We start from the raw sequence: 19,449 nt of genomic DNA, 5'->3' as shown, positions 1-19,449 counted from the left end.
GTTTTCGTAGAGGTGTCATTTGTCATTGTCAGAAAAGTTTTTTTTAGCACATGATTTGCGTTTTATTTATCAAGTTTTAAAGTGAATTTAAATTTCAAAAGCTGTACAAAACTGCTAAACTGAATACATCCATTTCATTGTCCATATCAACATAAGTGGGTCCTATTGTAATAATAATTTATTATAAATTTACTGTACGCCGCAAACACGTGGATGTATAATTTTAAAATACAAGGAAGTCCTGTGGCATTAAAACAAAACGATTTAGCTTTCATTTAATACTTTTGATATTTTGAATTAAATTTTATTGTTCATCGAAATCTAATGAATCAATGTTTTTTTTTCTATAATTTAGGACATATTATATCTTCGTACTCGTAGGGTTGAAAAATAATATATGATATATGGCAACACCAACGAAAAGCGCAGCGCAACGGAAAATCAATACTTTTGTACTGATGTATTCGCCTTTTTTAAAATGAGAACGTGACAAAACTTTAATTTAAGTCATCGAAAGAAACCATTTAATTTAGAAAAAAAATATCTGTCGCGCGTTTTGATGTTCAATTTTTATTTATTTACTTAGTGATGAAGAACCTCTTGGTTACGGCGTGGTAGTACCTTCTGCTCGCTTTATTAGCCGCATTTTCTTCAAATTTTAGCTCTTTACGGTAAGTTATTCAGTCTTATTATGCTTCAGTTTGTTTTACATCTCGACATATTCAGTAACATCGAAACATCGTAATGTAAATGTTCTAATACACTACGACCTTCGCCTTTGTCTGTTTGGTGCATTGCGTTTGTGGTAGGTACTTGCGTACATATTTAGAATGAGGCCATTTTGGTGTAGTACGACTAGAATTCAATAATTACAACTAAAAATATGCAATAGAGGACTTTCGGAATAAATGACAGTTCAAGAATTATACTCAAGTGGCATTCTTTCTTCGACGTAACATGAAGTAAATCAAGTGTCAAGTGCCGCAGAAAATATCCTTCGCCCTCCTCAATAGTCGTCTACTTCACAAAATATCTTAGTTATAATATTTAAATTATTTAATCTATTTTGGAAAAAACGGGTCAATGGATTGGATATATACATTTATTTCTACATTTATATTTTAATCATTGTTTAAAAGTGAGCAAATTACAATTGAGAAGATTTCAATTTCATATTGATTAAAATTACAAGAATATTTGTGATTTTTAACCTAATCTGAAAAACAAAAATCTAGTAATTTTGAGACTGATTTTTTTTGGACTTTTTGATCTTCTTTCTTTTATGGCTCAATAGAAGCATAAAATATCCAATCAATTATCTACAAGAGGGTTAAAATATTGCAGAGATATTTCATTTTATACATTTTGATAAAAAAATGTGACCTTTTATATACCTACTCCTACCAAACTCATCAATACCTTCAGTGATTTTCATATTTTTCTTTTGGTCTAAAAAGCAGTATTTGGTGAAATGGAACAGCTCATAAAGTCCACTAAAAAAGTGAATGGAACTTTGTAATGATGTGTCATTATTGTTTACCAGCCATAATTGATAAACTGTTTTGTAAACGCCTGCGGATGCCTATTACACAAGCCGTGCCAACTGCTGGAGAATCATGAAAAGCTTGTTGGAAATTGAGAGCACTATCCAGAGTTTCGGTGTGGGGCCGAGACAACTTAGTCCAATGGATTCAACCCCACCAAGGCACAAGTTTGCATGTTTAAGAAAATCCCATTTACTGTGGTCCCACAGTTCCAAGGCTCAGTCCTTACCATGTCACGGAGTATTGGGATCCTTGGTGTTGACGTTTCCAGTGACATCCCATCTATTCAAGAGTTTACTACTACTACTACCACTACTTCTACTACAACCTTTAGGTAGTGGAGAAATTATACTATTTGGGAGGTGCAAAAAACCTGATTGGAAACTACATAGCTCTAAAGTATGTATAAGATTTATCTTTAGAGCTATGTAGTTTCCAATTAGGTTTTTTGCACCTCCTAAATAGTATCATTTCTCTACTACCTAAAGGTTATAGTAGTAGTAGTAGTAGTAGTAAACTCTTTATTGTACAAAAATATGTATTAAAAGTAACATACAATTAGTAAGAAATACAAAGGCTAATTTATCCCTTTCAGGGATCTCTTCCAGTTAATCTTAGTGTCTGGTAGAGATCGCTCTTTAGCGATAAAAGTCTGCCTGTTGTCACCTCTGTCTTCATGTATTGATGTATGTCTCTCTGTAAATATTACTTTGAGGTTGTGCAATAAAGAGGATTTGTATTGTATTGCAATAAGTAATAATGTACTGTAGTTAATAATACGTATTAAGATAGTAAATTCTATAAAAATACAAACGAAATATTGAAAACGAAATTAACATTGTTATAAATAAGATATTATACAATAGGCAGGTCCACACAGAGCGAGCATACGCAAACCGGCCAGTGTAGACATGCCTCGGCCGAGGCACGTCAACACTGCCGGCCGGTTTGTGCGCGAGATAATTGCCTCGCGCGTATGCTCGCTCTGTGTGGACCCGCCTAATTAGTATTATTAATTTTAATGTTTTCATAGTCAAACATAATAAGTGAATAAAAATCGTGTACTAAATTTTTAGATGCGTGCATGTAAAATACCTATGTAAACTACTGCTAGCTGATATTACGCTAACCTGGCTGATATTAGAATTCCTATACAAAAAAACACGATGCTGTAATAAGATGATGATGATGAGAGATGGGTAAGATCCACTTCGGGTCGCTGCGCCACAGCAGTAAGTAAGTAATATCAGCCAGGGCGGCTGATATTAGATTTCAATGCTGTGTATGTTATAGGTACTCGCAGGCTTGGTTTCCGCAACTTGACGTCATTTAACACTCGGCGCCTCATGTCCAAATGTATACACAAAATTGGAATTAATATTCCTCCGAGTTTCCTATTAAAAGAATGTCCCCTGGAAGTGTATAAGCGCTAAACCTAGATTTAGGAAGTATTTTCTATGACAAGATGTATTTTTTTCGCAAAGATATCTAGACTTTTCTGTGTACTTAGAGTAAATTTCGCGTTTTACTCAAAATCTACGTTATCTAGTAAAATATATACCTACGCGAACACATTTTCCAAGAAGGCTGCGATTCCTCGAGGTCCCCAAATGTCAAATGGTATGGACATGAATAAGGGGCCTTTTATTTACATACATACCAAATATCAGGACTGTCTTTCGAGGTTAGTTCTATAAGTAATATAGAAACTTTCGGCCCTTTTATTAAGCAGTATCCACGCAATCATGCAGGAAGCTCTTGTAAGAACAAGGCATGAAGCTTGAATGATGACTGCTGGCCGGTATAGACGCGACTATAATAATTGACTGTTTGCATTGATTTTTCTTAGTGGGTAAAGGAAATAAGTTTTTGGCAAAAAAATCACTTTTGGTACAAGCTTTTATCGCTGAATGTACTTTTTTCCACAGGCAACTAATACTCATCGAGACAATTCTAAAATTACCCCAAACACAATTAGATTGCGTTGTTTTATCACGAGAGTTCCTATGGCTAGGTAGCCATAGACAGGAGGTCCTGTCTCCATCATCAGATCAGCTTGATGGTACCATAATATTGCATTGTCACCCGACTTACATTTGTATGCAAATTTTCAGCTTCATTGGAAACCGGGAAGTGAGTCAAATTTAACTTGCAAGATTTGTCCCATATATACAGGGCAAGTTAAATAAAACCTTGTAAAAACAATACAGTAATGAATTTCCCGTCCGCTAAAACAGTTAGATCATTTTCCCAAAATCATTATTTCCCTGCAGAGTAATTTCCAGTCGCGTTTTTTCCTATTCCATTCACTTTTTTTGTGGTCTTTATGAGCTGTTCCATTTCACCAAATACTGCTTTTTAGAACAAAAGAACAATACAGTCTTAAGCCGGAACTTGGGGCAATAGCCGGGTCCACACAGAGCGAGCATACGCTCGAGGCAATTTCCTCACGCACAAACCGGCCAGTGTAGACGTGCCTCGGCCGAGGCGGCGCGTTGGGGCGAGGAAAATGTACGCGCCGCCTCGGCCGAGGCACGTCTACACTGGCCGGTTTGAGCGTGAGGAAATTGCCTCGGACGTACGTGCTCGCTCGCTCGCTCTGTGTGGACCCGCCTAATCATGAGGGGTTGAGCATTTCATGAGGGGAGTACTGACAATATTCAAGGATTTAAAAATTTGTCACCATGCCAATTGTTTATCTTAGTCTCCTTTAATAAAGTCTTTATTTTAAACGTTTTTTTTCATGCAAGTACTACATTTGCGATAAGCAAGGCAGAATGTACTTTCCTCTTCAGCAGGAGTGATCTAACATTCTCATTTGATGATTCTATTCTTATTGAACTGACTTACACCATGATTATGATATGAATATTTTTCTAAATATCCTTTCTGTATATTCTTCTGTTATACCTATTCTTCTTTTTTCAGAATTTTGTTGAGTAAGGTCAAGGAATATACATTATACACGAATATAATTATAAGCTAAAATGGAAGAACTGAATGGGGACCTTTACGGGGATGGTCTGGTTATTTTAGTCGAAGAAGGGTCTCTGGAGCCCACCGATAATGGAAATCAAGAGCAAAATTGTAACATTTGCGAGTAAGTAAAAGCTTATTGCTTCAGTCTTTAGTTTAGTGCAATAGCATAGACTCTATGCCATAGAGCTTACTCTTGCTGGCCACGAATCAGAACTTTCCTTCTACTTTTATGGGTTAAACTAAAGATTAAAAATACAAAGGAGAGACAAATGAAAAGTCTTCTAAAGAAAGTGTTCAGAAAGTAAATATTCGAGATTGGATTAACACACTTTTTTTAAGCTAATAATGGAGTATAGCTAAAAAATTCCAGTGTGTCTTCCACCTTTATTAAATACTTACTTCTTGTTTTTTAGCAATAAGTTATGCAGTCCTCGAGTATTATCTTGTCTTCATGTTTTCTGCGAAGCATGCATAGACAAACTGATGGTTAATGAAGCAGGAGACACACTAAAGTATGATTTAGCCGTTGAATGCCCAATATGCAAACAGGAAACAAAGGTAGATGAAAAACCATTATAATTATTTACCATTATATTAAGTAACCAATCAGTTGATATTACGTGTTCAACCACTTTATCACGATTAAGTCATAGCCAACTCGATTCAAATTACAAAAATATATTATTATTACCTACCTTTTGTATAGTTATCCATCTAGTTTGCCCTGTATAAATGCCCTGAGGATTTCAGCAATAGATGTATAAATACCAAAATAAAACTTGTTTATACAGATATCCGGTGGTGGAGCTGCTTCGCTTCCATCAGACTATGTCCTCACCAACATTTTGGATGTCTCAGCCATGGACCAATCCGTGGTTTGCACTTGCTGCAAGAGCAAGGAACCGGCTGTTGCCAGGTGTACTGACTGTTCCCACTTCTTATGTTCCAACTGCAACTCCGCTCACGAGTTCATGAGGTGCTTCGAAAACCACCGAGTGGTACCGTTTGATGCGTTGCGGTCGTCTAAAGAGAAAGCCGCCGTGCACAAACCAATATTCTGTTCGCGCCACATCGGAGAGAGCCTGAAGTTTTATTGCTGTGAGTGCGAAGTCGGAGCTTGCACGGAATGCCTTACTATCGAACACAAGGTGGGAGAACATCGTTGCGAGCGCATCGTCGATGCCGAACCCAATCTACGAGCCGAGCTCAGGACTCTTATCGCTGAAGCCACCGCACGAGCGGCCGCTGCCGGCAGCGCCTCCGCCCGCCTGGATGACGCGCTCGGAGACTTACAGCGTCAGCGCGATGACGCTGAAAATGTTATAAATGAGGCTTTCCACGCATATAAAGCGGCTCTCGAGAGACGCCGCGAAAAGGCGCTCGAAGAACTGGAACGGCTCCACAAGGAGCGAGAACTCAAGGTTATGGACCTATTTGACAGGGTAGATAAGACTGTGCAGCGCATAGACACCGCCTGCAAATTCGCATCGAGGCTTCTCAATTCCGGCGACGGTACCGAAATCGTAATGCTAAAAAAGACCGTGGCGTCACAATTCTCTCGCTTACTGGAAGGCGCTCCCGAATTCGAGGTCGATTACTCCCTGCAATTTGTTTCTAAGATCGATAAGTTTGACTCCATCACCGAGGACACCTTCGGGGTCTTTCGCACCGAAGCGACTCGCGCAGAAGAGAGAAAACGCGCCAGCGAGTCGTCAGCGATCGTCTCCGTGACGTCCAACTCTCACTCTCCCGCTGTGTCCGTGACCAATACGCCCGTGTTCGACGACTATCCCATGGGCAACGTGCGCCGCGTCACCGGAGTCGGAAGCATCGTGGGGGTACCGGGCGTTCCGGGGGTCAGCGGAGTGCCCACCATCGGAGTTGCGGGCGTGGGGCCGGTCGCCAACAACAGCGTGCTCCCCGGAGTGGGCGGCGTGAACAACGTGCCCGGGGTGCCGGCGCTGCCGTGCGCGTCCATGGTGGAGTACAACCTGCAGCAGCTGGCCAGCATCGCCGAGAAGGACGCGCCGCCGCCGCCGCACGCGTCTCCCGCGCCCGCCTTCACCCTGGCCGAGCTGCTCGCCCAGGATCTGAACTCGCCTCAGGCGTACAACAACCTGCAGGCGCTCGCCAAACTGGGCTTGAACACGGGTATGTGTAAATTTGAGTCGATTTTGATACTTTTAATTTAGTGAAAGGTAAATGTACTAATTTTTCCAGAAGTGAACGGGTTTGGCGGCGTAGGCGGCGTGGGCGGCATGGGCGGGCGCGGCGTTTCGCCGGGGCGGCCGCTGCTGACGGCGGCCGAGGAGGCCGCCCTGGTGGCGCCGCCCGCTCCGCTAGTGCGCGCCACCAAAGCCACACCCATGCACATCCGGTTCAAGTTCGGACAGCTGGGAGGCGGGAAAGGGCAGTTCAACTCCCCCCACGGTTTCTGTCTCGGAAACGACGAGGACATCATCGTCGCCGACACTAATAATCATCGCATTACGGTACGTTTGTAGGCCGGGCACCTTTGATTAGACGAGGTCAATTGATTGTATTGAAAGTTGTAAGGTTTTAACCTCTTGAAGTCTTGAATGCCAATGAAAGCCCTTTACAACTAACTATATGCTATTTACGTCCAAAAGAGAGGTATGGGCATAGTGAATGTCATCTCGCTTTGTGTGGTAGGGCACAGCACAGCGGATGTTATTCCAGAATTAGAGCAGAGTCCAGAGGAATTGCAGGCGTTCGTAGGCTACGGAGACTGCTTACCATCAGTCAGGCCGTATGCTTGTTTGCCACCAAGTAGTATAAAAAAAAATTAAAATCTTACATGCTTTTCAATTATCAATAATAAATTATTCCTATATGTTAATACTACACGTATCATCTCCAGGTGTTCGACAAATCTGGCAACCACAAGTTCAACTTCGGCGTGGCCGGCAAGGAGGAGGGGCAGCTGTGGTACCCGCGCAAGGTGGCCGTGGTGCGCGCCACGGGCAAGTTCGTGGTGTGCGACCGCGGCAACGAGCGCTCGCGCATGCAGATCTTCACCAAAAACGGACACTTCCTGAAGAAGATTGCTGTGAGAACCTGTTTATCTCGGTCTTAGACGATATAATAGCCCTCCAATACACTAATATTACATTGTGTGTTGGAAGGCTATTTTATCGTATGCCCTCCTCCCCTCCGCTAGACCTTCAGCAATATCAACTTGCCCCTCCCTGGTCCATTGGCTGTGTACGCTCTTGCCCACGTTCCTTCCCACTATACAAGAAAAATTGTCAGTAAAACTTTTTTGCTTTTTTTTTAATGACAATGGGACAAAGGCCCACTAACACCAGCGGTACATCTATTTACACTTTTAAAACTCCATAAGGATTTGCGTAACGTAAATATTAACGTTGCATAATATTATATTTAGACATGGTACACACAGACATTCACTCTTATGACATCTTTGTCGCTTTTCAAGTCGCAATTGTTGCTACTCATACTAATCAACCCGCTTACAAACAATCTTTATTCCGCCACGGTGAACAGATTTCCTACCTTGACAAAAACTGAATAGCATGCTGGTCTAAGGTATGCTTTGACATTTTTTTTTATGTAAGAATAGCCTAAACAAATGTATAAAATTCACCTGCGAATTACAAACTAGAGGTAAAGGTAACCAATATATAGTAATGTTTTTCAATATGTTCTGCAGGTGCGCTTCATCGATATCGTCGCCGGATTGGCAGTCACCGCAGAGGGCCTCATCGTAGCCGTAGACAGTGTCACGCCCACAGTCTTCATCTTGTCGGAGGAAGGCGACTTGATGAGCTGGTTCGACTGCAGCGAGTGCATGAGGGAGCCATCTGACATCGCCATAAGTGGTGAGTTTTATGTAGTCATGGCCATATACAACTGTTGCTGTAAACGTCATACCCACCATCTTTATTTTATCCGAAGAAGGCCACCTCACGAGCTGGTTTCACTGCAGCGAGTGCATGAGGGAGCCTTCCGACATCACTATAAGCAGTGAGTTTCATAGACTTGTGGTCACATACAACTGTTGCTGTAAGTGAACCACCGTCTTGCATCTTGTCAGAGGAAGGCGACCTAAGAAGCTAGTTAGACTTCAGTGAGTGCATGAGGCAGCCATCTAACATCGCCATTAAGCGATAAGTTTCACGGACTCTTCCGCCGTATGTATACAATTGTTGCTGTAAATGTCACAAATACTTTCTTGATCTTTTTCGAGGAAGGCGATTTGAGCTGGTTTGACTGCAACAAATGCATGAGAGAGACGGCTGAGTTCCATTGACCCTTGGTCATATATCATCATTGCCTTAAAGCAGGGGTCCCCAATCTTTTTCAACATGCGGCGCAGTTACAAGTACAAGTTTAGTATTTGGCAACGGCGCCCTTGTAAATTTAAAATCACGGTCGAAAAAGAGTGACACGACGCTATATTATTTACCGATGCGAGCGCTCAAATAGGTACCCGCGAATATTTGTGGTTTCGGATAATGATAGAACTCACGGCGCCCCTCTTTACTTTCTACGGTGCACCAGGGCGCCGCGGCGCACACTTTGGGAACCCCTGCCTTAAAGTAAAGACGCTAAGCACGAAGAATTTGATCCGCCTGTAAGCGCTCAGGCGCGTAAGTATCTTCGTTCTTAGCGTCCTTACTTTTAGTCAGTCATACCGCCTGTCTTCAACTTATTGGGGAAGGCGTCCTCGCAGCGGGAGTTCCACTGACTCTTGGCCATCTCATTGATGCAGACAACGTTAATGAGGTAATCCACCATCGTCATGTTTTTTGAGGAAGGCTATGTCGCAAGTGCAATGAGGGAATGAGGGATAAATTCGTGTGATTTGGTGTGGTTTTGCGAGGCCCTCTGGTGGCGCGAGAAATAACGAATACATTTTGACGTTGCGTCCGAGTTATACGTATTTGCAGCGCCGGCCCGAGCTCTTGATCAGGGTCAGTGACAGTGAACGGAAAGAAAACATGGAAGCATTCTGTCTGCTCACTTACAGTCCAACGTAAACTAACCTAAGGTGGGCGGGGCTTACAAACTACTCGATTGGCAACTTCAGTTCGACCGAGCGGACAGTCAGTGACGGATGGCTAAATCGGTTTATAAAAACTACGTTTTTTTTATAATTAAAAATGTCTTCATGCGTCCTGAAATGGTGCAGAAGTTATTCTGGTCATTCCAAGGACAGTGAAATCACTTTTCACGGGTAACTTCAGTAAAATTTTGGATAAATGTGACGACATTTTTTCAATACTACCGTGCTATGTATGGGCAATAAAGTCATGTATACATATTTTTGATACTTTTTGTTGTATCGATATTTTCAGACGTGACCGTACCAAGAGAGACTTTACCAGCTGGTGTGGTGAAAAAATATTTTGTTTAATGTAAGTTAGAGAGGAAAATAGGGACTACGTTTTTATGGAGAAGCAGTTGTTCACTATCCTCTTGATAATAGTCGGCCCCCATTTTTGAAAAAAGAATGCACTACCGCTGCCATAAAAAAAGTTAAAGGGCTGTCACTAGGAAGGAGGACGACATTAGTAAAATAGTAATTTCGTCTATTTCTAGGCAAAGAATTCTACGTGTGCGACTTCAAAGGGCACTGCGTGGTCGTGTTCGACGACGAGGGCCACTTCCTGCGGCGCATCGGCTGCGAGAACGTGACCAACTTCCCCAACGGCATCGACGTGTCCGACGCCGGCGACGTGCTCATCGGCGACTCGCACGGCAACAAGTTCCACGTCGCCGTGTTCTCGCGCGACGGCGTGCTCGTCACCGAGTTCGAGTGCCCCTACGTCAAGGTACTGTAGCGTCCTTGACATGGCCCGAGAACTTGCTTTGCTACTACAGAGTACAATGAATTCAGTCGATCGAACAAATAACGCAATGTAGCGAAAATCGCATGCAAGTTCAAGAACTTTATCAAGATCCGCCTAAATGCCCGGCTATAAATATTGTACATCGGTTTTTGGAAAGGGAATCGGCTAATTTCGGCTTCGTAGAGCGTTGTCGCACATATATGTCGCATATAGTGACGTACATTAAGTGCAGTATATATTGATATGAAACGGCACCTTAGGCCTCGGAGGGCCGCACGCGGCGAGCGGGGCGGCGGCCTGGGCAGGGTCGGGCCGTGGGTACATGGCGGTGCGGCGCCGCGCGCGCCCGCCCTACAGCCTACACCCTCCACCCTACAACCTACATCCTACAGCCTACACCCTCCACCCTACAGCCTACACCCTCCAACCTACACCCTAGAGCCTACACCCTCCACCCTACAGCCTACACCCTCCAACCTACACCCTACAGCCTACACCCTCCAACCTACAGCCTACACCCTCCACCCTACAGCCTACACCTTCCACCCTACAGCCTACACCCTCCACGCGATGGCTCGGGCTTGCAGCGGAGCGGGCAGGCGGCCAGTCCGCTGCCTACACCAGCAGCGACAGCAGAGAATGCGCATCACATATCCATTTTTGACCACACTGTTTTGTACACAGGTTTCCCGTTGCTGCGGTTTGAAGATTACCTCGGAAGGCTACATAGTCACTCTGGCTAAGAATAATCACCATGTTCTAGTCCTCAACACCCTATACATTGTCTGAGGAGTAACTCGATGGCTGTAAGTCTGCATACTACGAGATCTCACATTTATTCCCTTTATTTTATATTTAATTGCTGTTTTACAAGCTTAACATTTTTTGCTAAACCAGTATTTGATTTTTGTTATTTTGTGTTAAATTTCATGTTATGTTTAGTCGGATTATACCACCCTGTCTGCATGCAGTGAGCTATCTTAACCCTGTACAGTTCTCTGTTTTTGAAGTATTGCAATTACAAGGAGACCAGTTACTAGTAGGTACCTTTGACTGCTTGTAGACAGGACATTCGAGTCATTATTTCCAAAGCACTGAGTACTTGCGTATATTTGTCGGTTTGTTTTCGTCTCATTTTATTATGATTGCATTTAGTTATAGTGAAGGAAAATCCAAAGTTTAGTGTATTTGTTTTTTATTATACATATTGTTTCCTAAATTTAGCAGCTGGTATGGTTCCTAGTTCGAGTGAAGTTAATACATGTCAATTAGGGGACTGCGTGGGAGTGTCGCCTCATTCCAAAAGTTGCATCTGACATGTGACCCGAGCCCGGTAGCGGCATCCATGCGTACAGTACACGTAGATCACTCATTCGCTGGATAGTGAACATACGAACGCACAATTGAGTTTTGTTAACGAAATTTTAGTCCTACAATGACCAAAGGGGGCGACACTAAAATAACGTGCCATCTAGTTTAGGTTAAACTCGTATACAATATTATATATTGTCCGTTAAAATATATTTACCATTTACAGAATTCTTGTGTCTATACAAAATGTTTTTTCATGTACTCTTGTTTTGAGAGCCTATTACATATTTGAACATTTTTTCATGCGTAGGCATACACTATGTTATAAAAATTTGGTTCATTCAATTTTACGATGAACCAGCACAAGCTGAATTATTATAGAAAAGCCTCAGTAAGTAACGTTGCAATAATTTACTAGGTATACAATATTATGGACGTTTAGAACGGAACAGACATTTACTCTGACATCTTTGTGTATATTTTCAAGTCGAAACTTGCACATCTATATCTATATATGTACATTATATTCGGCGTTATATTGGGAAGAGCTTGATATTATTTGTCCATAAGGATATGGAGTGCACCAGTTATACATAACATAACCTACGGTGTAAGGAGTAACATAGGGTTATATATTGAATATTCGAGTCGTTAGTTGTTATTGCAAAAGTAATAGGTCACAATACCTGTCACAATGTACAGGATTTTGAAAACTTATTCACGAATTGATTGATAAATTCAGCAAAATTTATTCCAATATCTTAGTATTAAAATGAGAGTAAGTGTTCTGTGAAATGATTTGTTCGTTCGCAATTTCCAAAATTCGCAATTTATATACAATACCATTACCATTAAACATTGGTCGTAACACTACATGACATGCGCCAAATTATATATTTTTGTAGATATTCGATGTAAATGTTCAAAATTTTGCTGTTTGAATGCTGCACTTTCACCTAAATGTATCAAATATAGTAACCAGTTTGAATTTTTAATATTCTCATAGGGTAGCATTTTTTAGAAATTTGCAGGGACCTTTAGGTGAAATGCCTCATTGAAATATGCAGCCAGTATGCCAGTGACAGTACAATACACAAGAGTAGAACCAATCGTACTTACTAAGTGAGATTAAATAAAAGCTTGAGAAAATAACAGATTTTCACAGAATTGATAGTAAATATACATTGATATTACTCGTATTGTAGCCCACTGGAGTGAACGTTGCTTGGGTTGTAGACCTTAGAGTACTGACTCTTGTTATGCTAGCCCTGTGCTCAAAAAATGCATTATTATAAAATACAGAATAATACGTAATAGTCAATATTATATATACGCCTGTCGTAAAACCTACATAAAAATTAATTCATTTTAACCTCTTTAAAGTATTATATAATAAATATAAGAGCAATTTCCCTATTGTAATTTATATAAAGTCAGTCATTGCATATACATTGTATTGGTATTAATTTTTATGTTAAACATTTTACGGTACTTAACATTAAAACCTAAAACATATTCAAATTCTACCATACCACCTATAATGTGTGATATTTTTGTTATTAAGTAGTACACGATTTTCGTTAAACCTCGCTCTCTACGTCTAAGAAATTTACAATTATCAAAATCAAACTTTAATAATAATTCGTTGGCTTTAGAAACACGTTTTAAATCCTTCGAACAAACGGTGAAAATCTGTTATAATAAATAGAAGTATTTACCCCTACAAAATTTAACACATTTCTGTCCACTATCAATATCGATATGTTTCTGAGCTATAATATGGTAAAATCCAATAATTTATCGTAGTAATAAATAACAATAGGAAAGTAACACATTGTATGAAACGTTTGTACTTAATTAGTAATAGTTTATTTTGTTGTGTGTATTGCGAGAGTTCTTGAATATAGAATACACCAGCGACATATTATGTGATATGAGCAATAATTGAGAGACAACCGTAGTAAGACTAGCTCGCGCCGGCCCGAGCAGGCGCCCGGCGGCGAGCCTGAATCCTCTATTGATTAGTGAGTAACTTTTGGGTTTATTTTTCATATTGTTTTTAAGTTATTTGTTTCAGGATTTTTGTCCCGATAGCATTAGGGAATTTTATTTTCTTTATTTTACCTAGGTTTAAAATAATGAGTCTACATGCCCCTCGTGGACGAGTAGGTGTGGTTAATACTCTGATTTTGTCATTTTACTATTTTGTTTAGTTAAACTTTCTGGGCCTATTATTTAAATAGTATTTTTGGCCAGTGTGTTTAGGCCTTTAGAGTTACGAATTTTTACTGCCAAATTATTTTCTTACGATATTTGTGGCATGAACATAGTAATTATTTGAATGTATGATATTTGTAAAATTAAGTTACTAATTGTTGCCAATTTTTTGTTTATTAATATTCAGGGTTTTAATATTATAATGTTCAATTTTTATTTGTTGTCATTGATCAAAATTATTGTGTGTTAGAGCGGTAGAAGTAACCGGAATAGAAGTTATGAAGCCCCAAAGGGAGCGTATGACGCTAATGTTGCATAAAAATTATAAAAAAGTGGTGTGATAAGTTTTGGATAATTTTACAAATTATACTATTTTGTGTGAATTCCAATATTAATAAATTTAACGGTGAAATATCATTGTAACCTGTAATTTCCCAAACACCTGAAATAAGAACCTTGTATTTGAAAGTATTAATTATAGTTAGTATGTTCAAACCATCATTTACATCGATTGTGATCGTTTCGTCGACAGTTTCCTTAGTTCTTGCCATATACTTACGTAGATGTCATTGTAGACATTTTAGTAGTTGTTAGAATTCCAATTGGATATACACGACAGTATCACAAGTTTGCCTGTACAGCCCGGTGTACGGTGGCGGTGGCGTTGTTTAGAGATGTTTATTAGACGGAGCGGCGCGGCGTATTGGCCGCGCGGCGCTCGGCTGTATATTCTTGCTGTAGCAAGTACCTAAGCACTTTGCCATGGATAATGGTATTTATTGTCCATTGACATTACTCGATAATAATTGTATCATTAGAGTACATTACAGTAGCCTTTCTCGAGATCTTAAAAGTTACCTATATACACTTTGAAAACAATTTTTGGTAAATATATTTCTCTTGAATCTATTCCCTTATGTATTCAGCAATAAATTACTTCTGTAGTTGTAGAATCACCGTATGTGGCACTGATCAACTGCGAACCTCGTCAGCATTGAGCTGTTTCACATTCAATGTTTGCGCGTTGCGAGGTGAAAAGCCAGGATGGACCATGAACAATTTTGGAATTTGTGAGCTATCTCAAGTTTTGTATCTATTTTGTGTTATTTGGTGCCTAAAGCTAAATAAATAATACCTCGCTCTAACCCTTTCCAACCGAAAAATTGAGATTTGCTAACTTAATAACAATTCTAGTGACATTTTAAAATTGACCCGCACGATCGTATCAGACCGGGTGGAAAGGGCTAAAAGGAGGAATGTTACGAGGAGAGTGGTCATCGTTTCGAGCACTTCGGTTTAATTTATGTAAAAGCTGTACCTGGTTTAGTCAGCGTTGCAGTTAGAGGTACTGCACCAACTTCCAGAATGTCTTATGGCGGAGCTGGCGAGTCGTTCACTTGGCGGTTTGGCCGGAGTTGGCAGTGCCGCGTGCGGTGAGTGGTAGGGTTCGCAGCGCACAAGCTGAGCTCTCATGTTACCCTCCCTATTGGAGGTGGGCGTATTGCCTATGTTGTGGCACCAAGCACAGCTCAATGGTTCCGTGGAGTGTTGTGGCATAACGAGTCTATTATAACGAGGACGCATTTCCGCTGGGTGGAATTAAAGTTTGATACGGCATTCTCATCTAATTCCATTATCTCGCAGTGACGGTAAAGACAGCATGCTCAAAGATTGAAAACGATTTAATTTTATTCACCCTTACCAATTTAATCTCCACTGTTCTGAAATTACATAACTCGTAATAAATAAGGTTGTGAGCTCTATTCCCATTGGAATTTTAAGCCACATGTGTGCTTGTGCAATAAATATCACAGTTTGGATCTAGGCTTTTAAATTATTATAGATTATATACATTGTTGAGCTGATTATAAAAATTTAATATATTATTATACCTTTTAATATTGTTAAAGAATTCTAATTGCATTCCACATCTTAGAGTGAACGAATTTGAGATGACCGTTTTCAATCTACATTATACAAGTTATTTTTTTTACATGTAGGATTATTAGCAGTTGCCAATGTTTTTTTCCTTTAGTCAGTAAAAGTACAAATATTTTAATATACAATTCTTGGTATTTACTTATTGTAGTGATCTTATCTTTAATTGACTCTAACTTTAAGCATAATTTTTTGTTCGCATGATGGCCATTTAGGTATTTCTCATCTCACAAATTATTCAGTACTTGACAAAACATATCATCCAAAATGATTATTTTAGTTTACTTTGAATCTGCCTGCATATTCCGATCTTACATAAGTTTCTTAACATACTTGTTTATTACGGTAAATGGCTATTTCTTTTGTTTTGAAATTAGATTTAAGTATACCATAAGTTACGCATATGTTTTTGTCGTTTCTGTGTCGAAAATGTAAACAATACTATTATAATTTGTGTGAAAGGTGCATGTAGAAATGCAAAATAATTTTGCTCCAAAGATTCATTTTATTCGTTATGTTGATTTTAAATTCTTATAATAAAACTATGACATTTGTGGAATGTGCATCAGTAGGTGTTCGATATAGAAAGTAATTTTCGTAGAGTTGGTGCAGCCGAGCAAATCTCTACTATATTCTCTTAAGCATATATTGCTCAATAATTATTTTAATTCTGTTGAAAGTATTTTAAACTTAGGAGTAGTCCACATCGAATATTTTGGATGGCTGGACTTGACACGAAATGATATCTAACAGACAATACCCTCCGTGAAGATTTGAAACATTGTAACGTTGAAGTTTATTAGATATAGTTGTTTGCCTTTGCGGCGGCTTGCCGCGGGAGCGAGCTGCAGGGGGCTCCAGTAGCACCAGCACAGTAGCGTACCACTGCCTCTGACATGCCTACTTACCACATGCAATTACTCATGTTCATGTGATTTTACTTTGATCGGACATTCTTTATTTGATTATGATCAGTGCGACCTAAACAGACTGCGGGGTATTACGTACACGAGCGTATATTTCATTATAGTTGACATTAAACGCCATCGCTGATTTTAAATGTTGGAATTTAACCGCTGCTTTGTCGATCAGGGTGCGTAGTCAATGCGCCAATCGATAACGCTCTGTAGCAAACAAAACTCGACTGTCACTGACGCACTAATATGGAAGAGCGATGGAGATGACTACGCTACGTTACGAAGCGTTAACGATTGGCATGTTAGCTAAGTAACCGACGTGCGTAGACAAGATGCCAATCGTTTACGCTCCGTAGCGTTGCGTAGTTATCTCTCTATCACTCTTTCATATAAGTGCGATAGAAACAGTTGCGTTCCGTTCGCCAAGGAGCGTTACCGATTGGCATCTAGTCTTCGCAAGCAGATCTGTTAAGTGCACGCCTACGGAATACCCCGCATAATATATGGATTTGGCAGCAGTGCCCTTATAAATACTTATTTTAGAGCATACCCAGGCGTTCCCAGAGCGCTAGGTTAATTTGTGTCAATTTCATACGAATAAGATTTTGCTTTAGTAGATTGTCGAATAAGAAACCAATTCGTAGCAATAATGTGCTATTTTGACTGCAAAAATTGGCACAAGTCGTGTTTGCTTGGGGGTGGGTGTGTGTCACGGCAGATTTCTAGTTGGTGTCGGAAATCAGTAAACCAGTGGCAGTAGCTTAGCCTTAGCATACGTTGTGTGATGGTGTTGACTGTACAAAGATGAAACTTTTCGCCCCACAGTCAACGAAATATATTATGTAATCCATACAGGAGTCTCTGCTGCATTGTGCCTAGATCTTAGAAGTTAATGGTATCAAGGTAGAGTTAATCTCAGATATTTTGGCTCTTAATATTCCATGATATTATTTTGTTTTGCATGAAAATGTATTTATATTATATACATAAATACACTTAGTAATATCGTATACATGAATATACATTGCGTGGTTTGTAACCTGATGTTTAATTTAATTGTAATGAAACTTATTGTTAAGATGCCCAACTGGTCAAATCTGTCCACGGTTGGTCGCGTGAGCTGTAAAGCGGTCTCTTTCAGCGAGAACTGTCAATTTGCTCCTGTGGACAGAAGTAGAATTTATTTGTTTGAACTAGTTGCACATCTTACTTTGACCAAATTATTAATACCGCTAACGTTACTAGGAAATATACTATTGTTGTGTAGTTCGCACTCATGCTGTTTAGTTTTTAAGATGAGTGCGGTTTTCAAGTGACCTTAGCGGTTTCTTTTTTCATAATTTTAAGTTTATTCTCGTGAATTGTGGCCAGGATAACAACAGTAAAGAGCAGTGTATTTCAGAGCCTGCCTAAAATATATTTTTGTCATGATTTTATTTAGGTATATACATGTTATTATTCACGTATTACAGTTTTCTCAACATTAGCTTGTATTTTAATTAAGAAATAATCATATTTAACATTGCCAGGTGATCAGCAACCTGCACTTTAATATTTTTGGAAACTATTGAACTTAAATTGTACTGACTTTATAAATATATTTACTTCAATAAAGATTTTCCATGCCACTAAAATTTAGTTTTATTGTGATACGTTATAAAATGATTCCAGGAATAAATTACGGTATAGGTAAAAAACTTAAGTAAGTCACCTGTTGTATGTAGTTGTGACGTGTTCGAATAGACATTTGTTTTGTTTGTGTGTGTCTTTTAAACATGTATTGTCTATTATAATACTCGGTTGTATTATTATTATTAAGCTTCAGTTGAGAAATCCATTGCTGTAAGAAAATGGGCGTTATAGGAAATGAGGGACAAGGGTAGTACTTAAGCCAGGAGTTGGCTAGAGTAGAAGAAAACTTTATTTAAAAACGCTTAATAAACTTAAACTAAAACACAAATTATATTACATTATTACAAGCATCTATAAAAGGGTGTCCACTCGGCTTGTGTCGTGGTACCTTTTGGGGACCTCGACGCTTGTCTACCGTGGAACCCCCTGCGAGAGAGCACGATTGCACACTAAATAACTTACATATTTATATACAAACATAAAGTAGATTTCGTATGGCTAACTTAGTTAAATTTTATCAAGAATTACTTTTTTTTTAAATAAAATGAAGTTAAATAGACTACCTACACTAATATCTTGCCGATAGAGACCGTGCGCGTTGAAGGCTCTGCCATCTTGTGACCTGAATCGGAACCATAAACATGTACATTTACACGTCACGTGTTTTCTTGTGCATAGTAAGTGCTGCCATCTTGTGGGCTACATCGGAACAATAAACATCACATATACGCCTCGCGCCAAAAATCTGACGGCTGCTGTGCTGGCTCCTACAGTTCATGCACGCTCCCTATTGGGGATAAAAAGATTCATATGAATAATTACAATTGACACAATACTACACGTTAACTTTTTTGTTTTTGCAAATTAAAAATATATTTTTTGTAATTGACCTTAAAACAATAGAGTAGGGGTTGTCAAAATTTTCTTGCGTCAGATACGGGAGAAATATCTGACTGGTGGTTTACAATTGACAACATTTCATATTTCGGGTTATTCCCAGTACCACCAAGATTTTGTTTAATACTAATAAAAACAGTAGAAATAGTAAAAATAGTAATAGTAGTATAGTATAAA

At 39.5% G+C, this 19,449-nt stretch overlaps 1 protein-coding gene across 3 annotated transcripts; it reads left to right on the top strand.

Moving 5' to 3' along the window:
• The first annotated feature begins 123 nt into the window (after positions 1-123).
• On the top strand, positions 124-18,377 carry LOC133516858 (brain tumor protein-like). 3 transcript variants are annotated; one of them, XM_061849863.1, is made up of 9 exons: positions 124-671; positions 4,473-4,644; positions 4,937-5,081; positions 5,315-6,674; positions 6,768-7,015; positions 7,405-7,593; positions 8,218-8,386; positions 10,110-10,342; positions 11,045-18,377. In XM_061849863.1, the coding sequence occupies exons 2-9, from the start codon at positions 4,532-4,534 to the stop codon at positions 11,147-11,149; spliced, it is 2,562 nt and encodes an 853-aa protein (XP_061705847.1). In that variant the 5' UTR covers positions 124-671; positions 4,473-4,531; the 3' UTR covers positions 11,150-18,377. The 3 variants fall into 3 exon arrangements, with proteins under 3 accessions (XP_061705847.1, XP_061705845.1, XP_061705844.1); XM_061849861.1 differs by having other exon boundaries at positions 6,747-7,015; XM_061849860.1 differs by having other exon boundaries at positions 6,744-7,015.
• Positions 18,378-19,449: the final 1,072 nt, after the last annotated feature.

The sequence above is a fragment of the Cydia pomonella genome, chromosome 4 (genome assembly GCF_033807575.1).
Source record: "Cydia pomonella isolate Wapato2018A chromosome 4, ilCydPomo1, whole genome shotgun sequence".
Taxonomy (NCBI): domain Eukaryota; kingdom Metazoa; phylum Arthropoda; class Insecta; order Lepidoptera; family Tortricidae; genus Cydia; species Cydia pomonella.
The sequence above is the reverse complement of the archived record's forward strand: the minus strand, read 5'-3'. Positions and strand labels throughout refer to the sequence as shown.

What these genes read in the sequence shown, in the direction of transcription:
- LOC133516858 (XM_061849860.1), top strand. Translation starts at nt 4,532, where the DNA reads ATGGAAGAACTGAATGGGGACCTTTACGGGGATGGTCTGGTTATTTTA. An exon ending in ACTTCCTGAAGAAGATTGCT is followed by an intron (nt 7,594 to 8,217) that starts GTGAGAACCTGT and finishes TATGTTCTGCAG; the next exon opens with GTGCGCTTCATCGATATCGT. An exon ending in ATCTGACATCGCCATAAGTG is followed by an intron (nt 8,387 to 10,109) that starts GTGAGTTTTATG and finishes GTCTATTTCTAG; the next exon opens with GCAAAGAATTCTACGTGTGC.